The 16,500-nt window shown below is 40.2% G+C and overlaps 1 protein-coding gene across 1 annotated transcript in view; it reads left to right on the forward strand.

Annotated features, from left to right (window-relative positions):
- Positions 1-16,500, forward strand: part of Ppp1cb (protein phosphatase 1 catalytic subunit beta) — a 34,166-nt gene that overhangs the window by 3,809 nt on the left and 13,857 nt on the right. Inside the window, exon 2 of the mRNA XM_040731015.1 lies at positions 14,068-14,199. Within this exon, the coding sequence (XP_040586949.1) occupies positions 14,068-14,199 (132 nt within the window). The remainder of the gene's footprint in view (positions 1-14,067; positions 14,200-16,500) is intronic.

A 16,500-nucleotide genomic window follows, 5' to 3' on the forward strand; every position in this document is an offset into this window, starting at 1 on the left:
CCTCTGTCTCTGGGATTAAAGTGCCCAGCTCTGATGTGGTCTTTTGTGTCTAGTTTCTTCTTTTAAAAAGTTTTTGAGGCAGGTTGTCACTGTGTAGCTGGCCTCAAACTACAGATGCTGCTGGAATTAAAGTCTCCTGGGCCTCTTTTAATTTTTTTTAAGTTTCATCCTTTTATGGCTGAGTATATTCTGTTGTGTCTATGTACAGATTTTCAAAAATACTCACTGGCTGATGGCTTTTTCACTTGTTTTCCCTTTTAACCATTGTGGACAATGCTGCTCTCAACTTTGGTGTTCAGGGTTTTGCATAGATTTAGGCTTTCAGTTCCCCAGGGTGTATTGCTAGGAATGGAATTGCCCCAGCACGTGGTAACTGTTTATCGTTTTGAAAAACATGCAGACTGTTTAAAGCTTCTTTATTGGTTAAGTTGCTTAAAGTTCAAGCCCTGCAGTTCAAAAGACAGGTTGAAGTGCTAGTTGCTCCCACTGTCTCTGGATCCATAGAGGAAATCATGCTGTATATGATCGTGAGGCAGGGTCCATTAAACACAAGAGCAGGCTACAAAGTGGAGAAGTTCCTCACTGGAGGTAGACTGCCTTCTTTTTTTTTTTTTTTTTTTCTTTCTCAAGACAGGGTTTCTCTGTGGCTTTGGAGGCTGTCCTGGAACTAGCTCTTGTAGACCAGGCTGGCCTCTAACTCATAGAGATCCGCCTGCCTCTGCCTCCTGGGTGCTGGGATTAAAGGCGTGCACCATCAACACCGGGCCGGTAGACTGCCTTCTCATAGATCACCTCTACCCCTTGTTAATTAGTTCCAGCAAGTAAAGGAAGCTAATTTGTGAAAAACAACCCATACATATTTTTAAATTTGCTACTTAAATCTAGTCCTGGAAGTTTTCTATAAAGTTTCCAAATTCAAGATAAGAATTTACTGAGACTGAGAAATGTATTTGAATTTTATCTGTGAAGAAAACGGTAAATTACATCTAGCAAGATTTTTTTCAACCCCCCACCCCAAGTATTAGGGACTGAACTAAGGACCTTATGCTTGCATGCTAGGCAAATGTGCTACCAGTGAGGTACTTCTTCAGCCCTATTTTCTTTAGATGACAGGTTTTTGTTTGTTTTTTAGCGTATCTGTTAATCATGTAAGTCTGGTAGCAATAGCTTGTCAGTCATGTGCTTTCTCCTTTGAAACAATTGCTGTGTTGTGGTATGCAGCAGACATGTTTGGATGATACTTTGAATTTTCTCCTAGATGATTAAAGATGGAATTGCAGGAGCTTGTGCGATCATTCTTACCACTGTAGCGCAGCATTTTACTGAATTGCATGGCAGTGAGCACCCAGGACTCTTGGTAGATTGGTGGCTCTGATCTGGTGTGGGTCAAAGTGCTAAGCATATTGCTTTTGCCCTCAATAGATGCCAGCATAGTACAGGAGTTCATACTTGGAACTGGGCATTTCTTTATTCCTGAGCTATTTCATCCCAGCTTGTTTATCAACATTCATAACACTGTACCTTACCAGCTGTTTGCCAGTGTATAGTGTATTGCAGATCCGTTTGAGGAGTCATGAAAACCACTGTAAGTTTTTCTTTTGTTTTTGTTACTAATAGACAGCCTTTTGTGCTCAATATGGAGCACCTACAAAGCATTTGGGAAATCTAGATTAGCTGGCATTAGTTAGTGATGGGGTGATGAGGGGAGGGGGGCATAAATGGAAGTGAAAATATTAGTGGTTAGGGGAGATTACTGAGATCTCGTGAGGCACACATGTAAAGGTAATAGAATTCCTCCTTTTGCTTTCTTGCTCTCCTTTCTTTTTTAGAGAAGGGAGTCCTAAGAGTAACTTGGAGAAACTGCAGGTGATGATTAAATGAAAGATAAACTTTAGTGTGCATACAAGATTCACAAAGACATATCACAAATCCTATTTAGTTTAAAAGACAAGCCTATATTGGAAAATTTTCAAACAAATAAAAGTATAATACAGAGAGGTAAGTACAGTTTGATAGTTTCTTTTTTTATTTTTTGTTGTTTTTTTTTGTTGTTTTTTTTTGTAATTACCGGAATGGAATTCTTTTGGAAAGAATTCAGCATTTTACTTAAGATTCAAAATAAGTGTTTTCAGTGTTGATCACCAAATTTGATTTTAAGTGCTCATCTGTTGATGCCGATCTGTAATGCAATTTTATGTATTTAATCTTGAAAGCTGCCAAATGCTAATAATAGTGGTCTATACACATATGTTTGGGTTTTTGATTTTGGTTTTTTGAGACAGGGTTTCTCTGTGTAACAGTCTTGGCTGTACTGGAACTCTCTTTGTAGACCAGGCTGGCCTCCAATACACTGAGATCCACCAACCTCTGCCTTCCAAGTGTTGGGATTAAAGGTGTGTACCACCAGGGTTTATCTTTAGTTTTGGAGCCTGTCCTGGAACTTGCTCTGTAGACTAGGTTGTCCTGGAACTCACCGAGAGCTGCCTGCCTCCTCTTCCCCAGTAAAGGAGTAAAGGTGTGCACCACTACCGCCCAACTAAGCATATGATTTTAATAGCATATTCATTACTTAGAACACATTTTTACATGTTGAGTGTTTTGTTTGTTTCTTGTGTGTGTTTTGGGTATTTTTGTTTTGTTCTTTTTTTGTTGTTGTTTGAGACAGGATTTCTCTGTGTAACAGCTCTGGCTGTCCCATAACTCACTTTGTCGACCAGGCTGGCCCTAAACTCAAAGGACTGGCCTGCCTCTGTCTCCCAAAGGCATGCACCACCACACCCAGCCTTGAGTGGTCTTTCTTGCCCTTGGCTAGTTGGCTCTTGCTACTAACATACTACACTGTTGGAGGACCTAGGGTTCAAACTGACTCAAAGTTAGCTTGTACCATCATAGCCAGTGTGGAAATAAGGCAAGAATGTCTTCAAAGAAGCTGAGAATAAAATAGCTATATAACCTGTAGCAGAATCTGCTAAAAGCTAAAACTGATGGTGGTAAAAATGCACATAAAACAACAAGCCTTAGCTGGACAATTTTATAAAGCTTATGAAATTGTAAGATATCTTTAAAGTCTATGGTACAGATTTTCTACAGAAAAAAAATTACCATAATCTATCATGTTATTAAACCAGGAGGATCAATAACCAATTTCATTTGCTCTCATGAACTCAACCATTTTTAGTTCTGTGATTATGTCAGTAATAGATTGTAACTTTGATTTTATTTAATGATTAAATTTTTCTGAATGAAAATTTTTATTTAAAAGTTTTAAATTATGTGTCTGTGTGTATCTATGAGCACATGAGAGTAGATACAATGGGGACCAGAGGTATGGGACCCTTAGCACTGCAGCTACAAGAAGCTGGGTACTAGAAACCAAAGACATACAAGAACAGCACATACTCATAACTGCTGAGCTCTTCAACCCATGGAAAGTATTCTTAATCATTATTACTGAGTACAGAATAGTTTAGTCAGGGTCTTGATATGAAATCCATCTCACTTCAAATTCAAAATCTCCCTGCCTCAGACTACAGAGTGCTGCAGTTACAGGTCTGCATGTGACCTCACTACTTGGCATTTAATGCTACTTAATAAGTTCAACTTAAAATTGTAAGAACTCGACACCACACACAGTTTGAAAACATTGTGTAAGTCATTTTGACAATAGTGTTTTCATTTCCCATGCTATCAAAAGTTAAAATAGTGAGATTTTTATCCTCATAAATCTACAGCAAATTATTTCCTGATTAGCTAAAGCTTCCTTCAGACCTTAAGTGCAAAAGCAATTTCCACATCAAAACCCATTTATTGTGTAGCTAAGAGCTTCCACCTGGTTCTATATTTGGAAATAATCAATATGTAACATAATAACTAACATGTTAAAAGACAAATTACAAAAGAATTGTAAATCTGGTGGTGGCCAGGCTTTTGATACAGCACTCTTTAATCTCAGCACTCCGGAGACAGGCAGGTGGATCTCTTGAGCTCAAGTTCCAGAATGGCCAGGGGCTGTTACATAGAGAAACCCTGTCTCCATAAACCAGAAACATTACTCTCTCATTTTTCAAGTAGTTGATACCATGTCCATTGTCCTTAATCAGACTGTCTTTAAAATTATTGTTTAAAGATTATTCCAATCAAATATAATTGACTTATCATTGGTAAAGTGGCTTGCCTTCACTTGTAGATTCTGAGTTTGAGGCCAGCCAGGGCTACATAATGTGACCCTGACTCAAAAAACAAAATCAGCCAAACAAATAGGGAAAATGCTGCTAGAGTGTAGCCCGAGTTCTAATCGTTCTTAATAATAACTGCCCTTAGACTGTTCCAGACTGCACTGAGCTCCTGTCTCCTTCTGCCTTATATTCCTCTCTAATGCTGGGATTAAAGGCTTGTAATCCCAAGTGCTGAGATCGACTTTGTATGAACTCTGGCCTTGAATTAACAGATCCATCTGTACCACGACTGCCTGGCCTCTATGGTAACTAGTGTGGCTATCTTTGCACTCTGATCTTCAGGCAAGCTTTATTTATTAGATCATAAACAAATATCACCACACCAGAACTTAAAAGTCATTCCTGTCAAGTAACTGCAGTAAGGATTACCTAAGCCACGAAAGCCCAAACCAAGCAAAACGACTTTTTTTAAAACAGCAAAAGAAAAGAATGCTTATCTAGAATTCCAAATCTACTGAGGATACCCTTTGCCAGTGAAAGCAAAAATAAAGACTCTTCGAAGTTGAGAAAATTGAGGTGACTCAGTGGTTAATAGCAGGACTGCTCTTCAGAGCTTCAATTCCCAGCACCCACATGGCAGTTTGCAACCACCTAAGACTCCAGTCCCAGAATCCAACCTGCTCTTCTTGCTTCTCCAGGAAGATTTCACCAGTGTGGTACATGCACATGGCCACTAAGTAAAAAGCATGCATGCACACACACGAAAACTAAGCTAAGCATGATGGCAGACACCCATAGTCCTATCTTCATGTAAAAAGTGAAGCTCGAAGGAAGATCAATTCAAGATCTTCCTTGGCTACATAGTAAGTGTAAGGCCAACCGGGGCTACAGGAGACCTTGTCTTAAAAACAAATAGCAAATGAAAGAAAACTAATAGAGGTGCAAATAGACTGTGTTACTTTCCCCCTCCCCCAAAGAATGCAAAAGAAGAAAAGCAGGGACATAAAGAACAGATGATCAAAGGGAAAACAAATAGCAGAGTGATAAACATCTCACCTGGTTTTGTCAGGAGCCATAGTAAATGTAAAAGGAACAGACACTGAAGACAATCCCAGCACTGGAAGCAGAAGAAGCACCAAAGTTGAAGGCCAGCCTGGTCTTCATAGTAAGTTTCAGGGTAGTCAACAAGTTAGGGTCTGGGAAAGGATGGGTGGAGAAAACTCAGGGAATTTACATACTGTATATAAAGAGAAAATATTTTGAATTTAAGAACACGGGTAAGGGGCTGGAGAGATGCTCAGCATTTAAAAGCACTGGCTGCTCCTCCAGAGGACCTAGGTTCAATTCCCAGCACCATGAAGTGAATAATAATCATCTGTAACTCTAGTACCAGGGGATCCAACTTTTGATCTCTATAGGAACCAGGCACACAGTGGTACACAGACGTGTGTGTAGGCAAAACACCCATACAAAAACCTAAAGAAAAACAGGTAAATACAAAAAATGAGAAATGCTGTGTCATGTGCAGATTAACCAAGTGAAACCTAGCTTGACTATGCTTGGTGAAGCTACAAGCTTCAGTGTCACCCGAGATGATGAAGGATATTAGTGCTTTCATGATAAATTCAACAGAAGTATTTAGTCTCAAAAAAAAAAAGTGTCCAAAACAAAAATGAGAAGTCTCAAGACCTAGAGAAAACCTTATCCTCACAGTGTGTTACTATAGCTTCAGTAACTGGTAGAACACAGGGATAGTGGGAAGTTAAGGACCAAAGACTTCCTGTGGGAGGTAAGCTTTTGTGAAGATCTGAGTTGTATACACAGAAAGTATAAGAAGCAAGATAGATGTGGTGGTGTGGGCCTGTGATCCCAGCACTGGGATGCAGAGATAGCTTGGGGAAAGAACCACTAGTCATATTAGTTTAGCCTACATGGCAAGTTCCAGGCCAGAGGACACTGGAGAATGCCACCCAAAGTTAGCCTCTGACCTCCACACACAGAAGTGAGCTGCTTCAGACAGGGGAATAAGCATTTTGTTAAAGTAGAAGGAAACAGTAGCAGAAAATAAGTATATATCCTCCGCATGAAAAGATTAAAAGTTTGTGCATCTAGAAAGACTAATGGAGTTTTAAAAATAGTATCAGTAAAGCTAAAGGGAACCGCAGTATTAAGGGTACTAGTAGAGAGCTGAGTAAACACGTGATTTGTACTTGTGCCAGAGGAAAACAGATGCTTTAGAAGGCATGATTGCAACAGCTGACTTGTCTTTTAAATGCTTGTATGCCGTTTAATCCTAAATCTGGAGAAGTGTACTGTGACCCTGAAAGGGGTAGTGTTATATATACTGTTATGTTAAAGGGTGAAGGGACTTGATGTCTGCCATCTATGTAAATAGTTTAGTGAAAAGTATGACTATTGTTGAAGGATAATAAGATAAAAGTAACTTTATGCTAATAGATCTAACAGTTTAGATGGAAAATTTAGTTCAACTGACAGAAAAGTAGAAAATTTTATTCAAGAAAATGATTTTATACTGAAACACCTCTAGGCTCAGATTGTGTTAGTAGTGGTCTAAAATACATAGACATTAACACCTATTTATAACCTTACAGATATATAAAAACCAATAGGGGCTGGAGAGATGGTTCAGCAGTTATGAGCACTCGCTCCCCTCGAATGCAACCCAGGTTCTGTTCCCAGCACGCAGCACGGTGGCTCACAACTACCTAACTCCAGGTTCCATGGAACCTAATCCTCTTCTAGTCTCAACTGGGCTCTTAGACATATGTGGTGCACTCATGCAGGCTCATACACACATACATGAATAAAAATAAAAGAGTGCTTCCCAACTTGCCTTATGAAGCTTGCACAGCACTTAATACCAAAACCTGACACAAGAAGCTGTATATGAATACAGTCCCCAAAATCTTGAAAAATGTATGTCATTGTGACACACATCCGTTAATGTGTTAATAATTATGATCTTAAAAACTCAGCAAAATATTTGCAGGTTGAATCTTGCCATGTATAATAAATAGCCTTTCATGAACTGTTTTAGGAGTCCAAGTTTACTCTGATACTCAGAGCTTCAGTTAAAATAAATCACATTAACAATATAAAAGGGGAACGTTAGTGGTTATCTTGATAAAAAGTATTTGGTTAAAAAAAATTCCCCTCACTCCCTCCAGCAGGCCTTTTCTGAAGAAGTATAAGGTACAGAGGTGTCGGGTGCCATTTCCTCCAAACAAGTTCAAGAACACGATGGGAGAGAAACAGATCAATAGTACTCCTGAAAGGTCTAGCCAATTCAGCAAGGAAGGAAGAGAAAATAAACAAGGATTATGTCTTAGTCATTGTTTTATTGATGTGAAGAGACATCATGACCAGAGCAATTCTTTTTGATTTTAGAGAAAGGGTTCTAGCTGTCCAGGAACTCTAGACCAGGCTGACCTCAAACTCACAAAGATCTGCCTGCCTCTGCCTCCCAAATGCTGGGCTTAAGGTGTGCACCACTACTGCCCCAGCCCCAAGGCAGCTCTTATAAAAGAGCATTTACTTGGGGGATTGCTTACAGTTTTAGAGGGCTACTTTATTATCATCACAGTGGGAAGCAGGAAAGCATGGCACTGAGCAGTAGCTGAGAACTTTTGTACCCTGATCCACAGGAAGCAGACACAGATATATAAAAACCAGTGACACATCTAATCCTTCCCAAAAGTTTATCAACTGGAGACTGTGCAAGTATGAGTCAGTGGGGGCTGTTGTCATCCAAACCATCACATTCTACTCCTTGGCCCCCATAAGCTTGTAGCGGCTCATAATGCAAACTGCGTTTAAAGTCTTTCACAGTCTCAATCTGAGACCAAAGACAATCTCTTAATTGTAATCCACTGTTAAGTCAAAAGGCAAATTACATTCTTCCAATATCAGTGATGCAGAATATACATTACTGTTCCTAAAGGAAGGAAAGGGAGCATAGTGATGAAATACTGGACCAAAGCAGGACGAAAACCCAGCTGGACAAACTCCAAACTCTTGCACCTGCATCTGATGTCAAAGCACTCTGCAGATCTCCCAACTTCTTTCAACTTATTGACTGCAGTACACTTCTCTCTCTTGGGCTAGTTCCACTTCTGTAAGCAGATCTCCTTGGCAGGTAGTCCACGACTCTGACCTCTCCAACGTCTTGGGGTCTCACACAGTCTAGGCATCTCTTAACAAACAGCTTCATGCAGTGACCTCTGTGGGCCACCATGGAGGGACTCCCCTGCTAACTGCCTGACTTCATTGTCTCCTTCAGCACTGAGGAAGGTTCCATAACCCCTTTCCAGTATGCTTCTTAACTAAAATCAGAGCCCTGTGGCTGAAGCTTCCAAGTTCTGCTACCTGCTTGGTCTGAAACCTGGCCCCCTCTAGGATTTGTGTTTGCATGTGTTCTGACTTGTTGATGGTTTCTAGGCTGAAGAAATCTCAGGCTTGTCCCTTTCATAGGTTGCAGGGTTAGCTGGGTGGGCCTTGCCTGAAGTATACCACTCCCCTCCCTTTCATTTAAGCATCAGACTTTTCTTTAACATTTTCATTTTGATTTCAAGACTTGCCTCCAATATTACATTTCACAGCGCTCTTTTTCATTGTAGATCTGCATAAGGGTGATCACTAATAACTGTGTGACACAGTTCATACTAGACTTGGGTTTGACCTCTCCTCTGCCAGTGTCTTTAATCCAAAACTTCAGTTAGCCTTGGGCAGATTTTTAAGACAAGGACAAGAAAGCAGCCAAATTCTTTGCCAAATTTTCACAAGAATGGCCTCTAGGAAATGTTCCCCTCTGAAAACTCTTGAGCTGGGCCTGCATAGTTCACTTTGGCCTTCAACATTAATATCTTCAAAGGCTCCTACTAGGATGGACTGTTAACCCTGACCTGCAGCATCAACTGCTTCCTAATCCAAGTCCCCCAAAGTCCGCTTTTCATCAGCAAGCATCACTATCAGGCTCTCACAGCAATACCCCACACCTGGTACCAACTTCTTAGTTATTCTTGTTTGGTTTTTCAAGACAGGGGTTCTCTGTGGCTTTGGAGGCTGTCCTGTAACTAGCTCTTGTAGACCAGGCTGGTCTTGAACTCACAGAGATCCTCCTGCCTCTGCCTCCTCAGTGCTGGGATTAAAGGCGTGTGCCACCACCACCCTGCCTTAGTTATTCTTCTATTGCTGTAAAGAAACTCCATGACCAAAGCAACTCTTATAAAAGGAATCATTTAATTGGGGGCTTGTTTACAGTTCCAAAGAGTGGTTCGTTATCATCATAGTGGGAATCAGACAGGCATGGTTCAGGAGCAGTAGCTGAGAGCTTTACATCCTGATCTCTACAGGTGGGGGGGATAACACAGAGACAGGGAGAGAGGACAGAGACAGAGACTGAATGAGCAACTGAGCTTGGGATTTTGGAACCTAGGAGCACATCGCCAGCAACACACCTACTCCAACAAGGACACACCTCCCAGTCCTTTCCAAACAGTTCATCCGCTGGGGACTAGGCATGCAAAACTATGAGACTGAGGACCATTCTCAATTCAAACCACCGTGAATTAGACAAGAAAGAGAGCTTTGGAAAACCCAAAAGTACCTAGATGAAGACTTGTAAAGATCAGAGGTGAAATGGGATAAGTGTGGTGAAATGTAAAAACAGACACTAGAACTACGATTTTCTACCAAGCTGCCACTACTCTTTAGTGGGGGAAAGAGTCACCTATAGCAAATGCTACTAAATCAGTTGCCTTTTTGTACCTGGATAAAAGTGAACTCTCAACTGGAAAGATGGCTCAGCATTCAAGAACTCTTGCTGCTTGATCTTCCGAAGGACCTAAGTTCGATTCCCAGCACCTGTGTGATACTCACAAGTGTAACTACATTTTTAATGAAATTTGGTACTCTCTTGTGTCTTGTCATCAACACTACACACATGTGGTACACAGATAAAAATGCAGGCAAAACACCTAAATTAACCTCAAGCCATATACCAACCTAATTCAAGAAGAATTATGCAATTAAATAAGCTGTAACCAAATATCAAAAAACAAAGCAAACAAATGTCCTTAAAAAGAGTAGTAATTTCTTGATGAGATGCAAAAAGTACCAAGACAAGGCTAACTTAGTTGAAATTGTTTTAAAATTTGTATTCATTAAAGGACTTCTTTTCATTGAAACAGCATTAAGAGATGGATGGGAAAAGGTCTATCTTCAAGTTTTAAAGAATAAGCAAGAAGACTTAATTTGCCTCAAAACAAATATCCAAATGACCCATTAATTATAGGGAAAGGCACTCAACAACCTTTGTCATCAGGGAAATGCACATTTAAGAATTCAAATTCGGTGAATGCTGCTATAGATACAGCAAAAGCCTTAAAATCTAAAATACTGGAAATGGCCTGTGTTAGCAAAGACACAGAACAGTAGTGGTGGTTTTACTATAAATTGATACAATCGCTATGTAAAACTGCTCGCATCTCTCTCTTAAAACTCAGCTTTCTCTGTGACTTTGTTTTATTCAGTGTTACAGACATACTGAAGAGAAATGTGTTTAAAAGTATTGATGACATTGATGGTGGAAATATGTTGTAGAGTCATTCAGTGGAACACTTCAGATGAGTAGCTCTAACAGAAAAGACTGGGAACCAGAGTCAATTTCTGTTTTCTGAAATTCAGAGACAGGTCACATTACTCTCTAGTGAAGGGATGGTGATCTAGGACATTGTTAGGGCACGAAGGAATGTTTGTGGTTGCAGGAAGCATCATGTCTTGAGCTGAGAAGTGGCTTACGGGTATGATAGCTAAACATTGAGTTATACATTCTAGCTTAGTTATTGTATATAATACCTTAGAGTATTTTTTGTTTAGTGGTAACATAGTAGATGTTTGCTATATTGGGGTCTTAACTTAGTTTGACTTTATTTCAGACTGAGAGTTTTTACCAGGTAATTTCATATCAAAGCAGAAAGAATACTGGTTCTTTGACGACTGCTTCTGAACTGTTCTGAGTGCTGTGCTCTTAAGTTGTTTAATCTCATATTGTACTTGGAATCTCTGGGCTTCCAAAGGACTAAATGAAAGATGATAGTATTCTGAGCCTGATGAAGTCTGCCTACTTAACTGTGCCTTCACAGTATGATGTCACCTTATACCTGGAGTCCTGGGAATACTATGGAGTAATTTAGTTGCTCGTTGTAAAGGAACGGCTGATTTCTTGACTGTAATGCCACCCACCCACCCAGGATGACTGAGAAGTGTGAAGTGCTGGTGGAGCTAGGAGTTTTCAGGACATGGTTTTGCAGTGAAAGGATTTGGTTGCTCTGAGGACGGCCCTAGTTTTCTAACATTTAACAGATAAGTTTTGGGAGCTCTGGATAAAGGCATTGGAACATTGAGTTTCAATAATAGCATTTTATCAGCTCCTAAGATAGGATTTCATCTTTAATGTGCCTTTATGTGCTACTAGATGGGGAGAAAAACCTGTTAACCCTAAGAAGCTGTTGGTCAGAAAGTAACTTCAATAATTATCATTACAACATGGTTTTGTTTGATATAATTTTTAGTTTTGTAGATTAACAAAATTTTATACTTTGTAAACATGTTAGTCAAAGTCACATAATTACTTGGGAATTGGAAATTAACCCTACAGCTGGGGAAATGGCATGCCCAAACTGAATGAAGACTGGAGTTCAGATCCTCAGCACCAGTGTCCAAGTGCTGGGCAGAGAGGGCTCGATGGCTAACAGCCCAGCTCCCGTGTTCAGTGAGAAGTCCTGGGGATGAGACAGCACTGGAGCAGAATGCCTAGTGTCCTTTTCTGGCCTCTGCATGACTCACGGATGAGCACACACACAAAATTAAACACCTAATTTACTGATAACAGAGAAAGAAAATACCCATCCTAACCTGACACAGAGATGGCCAATGCTCATCTGACATACTGTAATTGCTGTTAAGTTTCAACTAGTTTTGGAAGTTGGTGCTTTATTGCTCATAAATTATACTCATAAATTGTAAACCTCGTTGATGTCACTGCTGTTCAGGCTGACTTTGAGTTTAGGGTCTTTTCACCTTTTGGCTCATGCCATTGTGCCAGTTTTTAATGTGTTTGTGATAACCAGAAATGTTTTCATTGACTTCGTTGCTGTTATTTAACAACTTATACACAGTGGACTTTCAAGTATTTGCGGAACTGATGACTTCTGACAATCATTTTTAGCTCTGCATTTACTCATCCAGAGACCTTTAATCTTTCAAGGTGAACACTTTTCCTGTCTTAAACAAAAAGTCTTCCAATTTACAACAAATGCTAAACCAAGCATAGTAGCACATGCCTTTAATCCCAGCACTTGGGAGGCAGAGGCAGGTGAATATCTGAATTCAAGGTCAACCAGGGCTACACAGTGAGACAATGAGAAAAATAAATAAATACAAGCAAATAAAACCCTAATGCCGGACTGGAGAGATGGCTCAAAGGTTAAGAGCATTGACTGCTCTCCCAGGAGACCTGAGTTCAATTCCCAGCAACCACATGGTGGTTTGCAAGCCATTTATAATGAGATCTGGTGCCCTCTTCTGGTGTGCAGACAGACATGCATACAGAACAGTGTTTACATAATAAATAATCTTTAAAAGAAAAAAGAAAAACCTAATGCCAAAGCCAGGTGTGGTGATGGATGCTTGTAATCCCAGCTCTTGGGAAGTAGAGCCAAGAAAATCAGTTCAAGGCCAGACTACATGAGACCTTTCCTATCTTAAACAGGCAAACAACAAACCAGTGCCAAGATTAAAATTTGTTGCTGCATTAAAGCTAGTTTTCCAGAATGATACTTTGAATTTCAAGGGGTGTGTGTGGGTGTGCATGCGCGTGCGCATTCGATCAAGTGCATGTAGTGCACACATACATCCATGCATGTATGGAGGCCAGAGGATAGCTTCAGGTATCACTCTTTAGTTACTGTCCACTTTTTTTTTTCTTTTGAGACAGTCTCTTGTTGGTCCAGAATTCATCCTTGAAATTCAAAGTAACCACCAGCTAAATTGCTTCTTTTCTTACATGAACCTAACACAGCTTTACATAAGTGCTCCAGCTACAGGTGTGGTCCCTGCTTGGGTTTTTTTTAAAGCCACTTAGACTGACTAGCTAGGGAGCTACCTCCTGTTTCTGCTTCCCCAGTGCTTGGATTACTTTACCCTGCTTTTTATTTAACATGGGTTCTGGGAATTGAAATTAGATACTTATGCTTTTAAGGTAATCTTATTAACTGGTAGATTTGCCAAAACATGTTTGTACATTGTATGCTCTTACCTCTTTCTTGGTATTTTGGTGTTAATATAGTCTTAGAATGTATAATTTTAATGTGTGAGTCACTGACTTTTTAAACCTGTGTCAATCTGACAAAAGAATTATAGCGATTGTTAGGAGGAAATGTGTGTTTAATTTATGGATGGGAACTAGCAGAGATATGCAATAGTGACATGTTTTGGTGTTTATTCTAATCAGCAGCTAGACGTGCAGGCTGGCAAGCCTTGGTGCTGCTGGTACTTTAAGGCACTATTGGAAGTGAAATCAGCTCATCTCCCTTTCTTCATGGCTGCTGGTTCTTAGTGATGCTGTTATGCTTCTTGCTTAGTGCAAGACTTGATTTGATGAGAGTAGGCCAGGCTTTGAGGTGCTGGCCTTGCAGTTGTTTAAGTACGCTGCTGCCCACTGGAGAGCTGCATTTAATTGGTCCAGATTTGGGGAGTATCTCAGAAACCAGCAACATTGGTTTATGCCACAGTTGATAACATAAACTCACTGTTAGCCAACCATACAACTCAGCTTCACGTGTGAATTTTCTGGTCTTTGTTGTTTTATCAGTACGAGGATGTCGCCCGGGAAAGATTGTACAGATGACTGAAGCAGAAGTTCGAGGACTGTGTATCAAGTCTCGGGAAATCTTCCTTAGCCAGCCCATCCTTTTGGAATTGGAAGCTCCACTGAAGATTTGTGGTATGTAAATGGGCAAAGTTAGAGATAAGGTTTCTTTTTTCTAGACCAGGCTGGCCTCGAACCCAGAGAGGGCTGCCTGCCTCCAGAGTGCTGGGAGTAAAGGTGTGCACCCCACACCTGGCAGGAAATGAGTTTTCTAAAGCACATTTTCTCCTGTATTAATATTGACGGTGATTTAGAGAAAACTTCCAAATTTGTATTAAAACAGTTAATAGGTTTTACTAAGAGTTGGAATTCAGAATAGTGACAGATTGGTTATATGCAATAGAAACATTTTGTTATATTACAAAAAGTCAAAAGGCTGCTGTCTGTTAATGAGTTAAGGAAAATGGTAAGATCTTTAGGAAATCGCTAAAATCGGTGAAACACATCCGTAACTCATCAGATTACAAACCAAAATGACAGAGATTGAAATTTAGTGCTTTTAGGATATGAGGAAATTGGCACTCGAAAACTCTACTGAGAAAAAGAGTTATAGAATCCAGTGTCCATGGTCTTGTGGCTTGTAGTAATTCTCAAGATACTAGTTTATAATCTGTATATGATTTTGAGTTTTCTTTTTGTTTGTTGTTTTGAAGACAGGGTTTCTCTGTATAGCTTTGTAGACCAGGCTGACCCAAGACATGTACTACCTCTGCCTGGCCCTGTATGTGTTCTTTTAAGTCTTATATTGGTTTTAGCCCAAGACAAAAACTTAGGACTTTAAAATGATCTAGTTATAACAAGGAAAATTATTGTGTAGAAAGTAGCATTTTTCTGTAGTTCACCTAAAATAGGAAGTGGTGGTATAAATACAGCATGCTGGCTTTTCATTAAGTAATTCAGGTATTCTTTGTAATGGTTGTGGTGGCTTTGAAAACACTTTTATATACTTAGGATAGCTTCAGTAGTTTACCATATGCAAAAATGCCCTTCATTCTGCTGTTTCTGAGTAATCTACCTTGAAGCCACGTAACTTGAAAATGTTCAGTACTTTTTAAAACTGCTCAGATATTCACTAATGGGACAACACTTTCCTTTTCCCAGGCTGCCACTCCTCCTATCCCAGGGACCCACTGAGTCCATTATCAGCCTGTTAGAAGAAGGTCCTGGTGCTTGGGCACCTGGTTTAGAGGAGGACCTCATCCCTTTTTAGGGGTTGCTTTTTTGTTGGGAACAAGGTGGGGAGAGATGCTGAGTAAGTGCCATTAGCACTCAGAGTTCTGCGATGTCCCAAGCTTGAGTTACAGGATTAAATAAGGGCTGGGGTGTCTCCCAGTCTCAGCAGCCTGAAGCCTCAGGGTTCAGACTCCCAGCATAGTGCCAAAGAAGCAGCTCTGGGCAATGGCTCCTAATTGGTGCCTGAGTTTGGGCAAAAGTCACCAGGGACTGCAGAGGGGTGGTCATTATGTATGGTTGAGTTGGGAGTAGTGGGTGACTGTGTTCTCCTTGGACTGGAACTGCTTGTACAAGGGTTCCCTGGTGTCCAGGCCTTGGAGGATCTTGCTTCAGGGTGTATTGCAGAATCATTATGGTTAGGTTCTGGGTCCTACAGATTTAGTGTACTTCTTTTGGTTTTTTGTTTGTTTGTTTGTTTGTTTTTCGAGACAGGGTTTCTCTGTGGCTTTGGAGGTTGTCCTGGAACTAGCTCTTAAAGACCAGGCTAGCCTCGAACTCACAAAGATCCGCCTGCCTCTGCCTGCCAAGTGCTGGGATTAAAAGCGTGCACCACCATTGCCCAGCATTTAGTTTACTTCTTAAGTACTTTGTGTTCTCTTTCTCTGTGCTAATTTATTAAATCTGTGTGTGGTGCTTTGTACAGTATCCATCTTTACATCAAAAGCAGTGGTTTAAAACTTTTCTGGAAATGTTTTTTCTCTTAAGATTTATAAGTAGAATAATTTAGTTATTTGTATATGATCTAAAAATAATTTGAAGTACAGATCCTCCTGGATTTATGGTGGAATAACCAGTAAACATTAAGTTGATAATAACATAAGGCCAAAATATGCTTGGAACACTGATGCTGAACACTGCAGTTTGGTACATTACACTGTAAAGCATCAGTCTTTTATGGTCACGATCAGTGTGGCTGCTGGATAGTTACAGCTTGCTGCTGCCACCTAGCATCTCCCAAGGGTTGTACCACATTTCACTAGCTCGGGAAAGGCTCAGAGTTCAAACTACAGTCTACTGACTACACAGTGCTTTTGCACCACTGTAAAATCAGAACCTTCTAAGGGAAAACATTTTAAGTCAATGATTGTCTATATTTCATGCCGTTACCTCTTGGACTGTTATTTAATATTAACAATAACTTGA

This window comes from Mesocricetus auratus, unplaced genomic scaffold (genome assembly GCF_017639785.1).
Source record: "Mesocricetus auratus isolate SY011 unplaced genomic scaffold, BCM_Maur_2.0 Super-Scaffold_100024, whole genome shotgun sequence".
NCBI classification, from domain to species: Eukaryota; Metazoa; Chordata; class Mammalia; order Rodentia; family Cricetidae; genus Mesocricetus; species Mesocricetus auratus.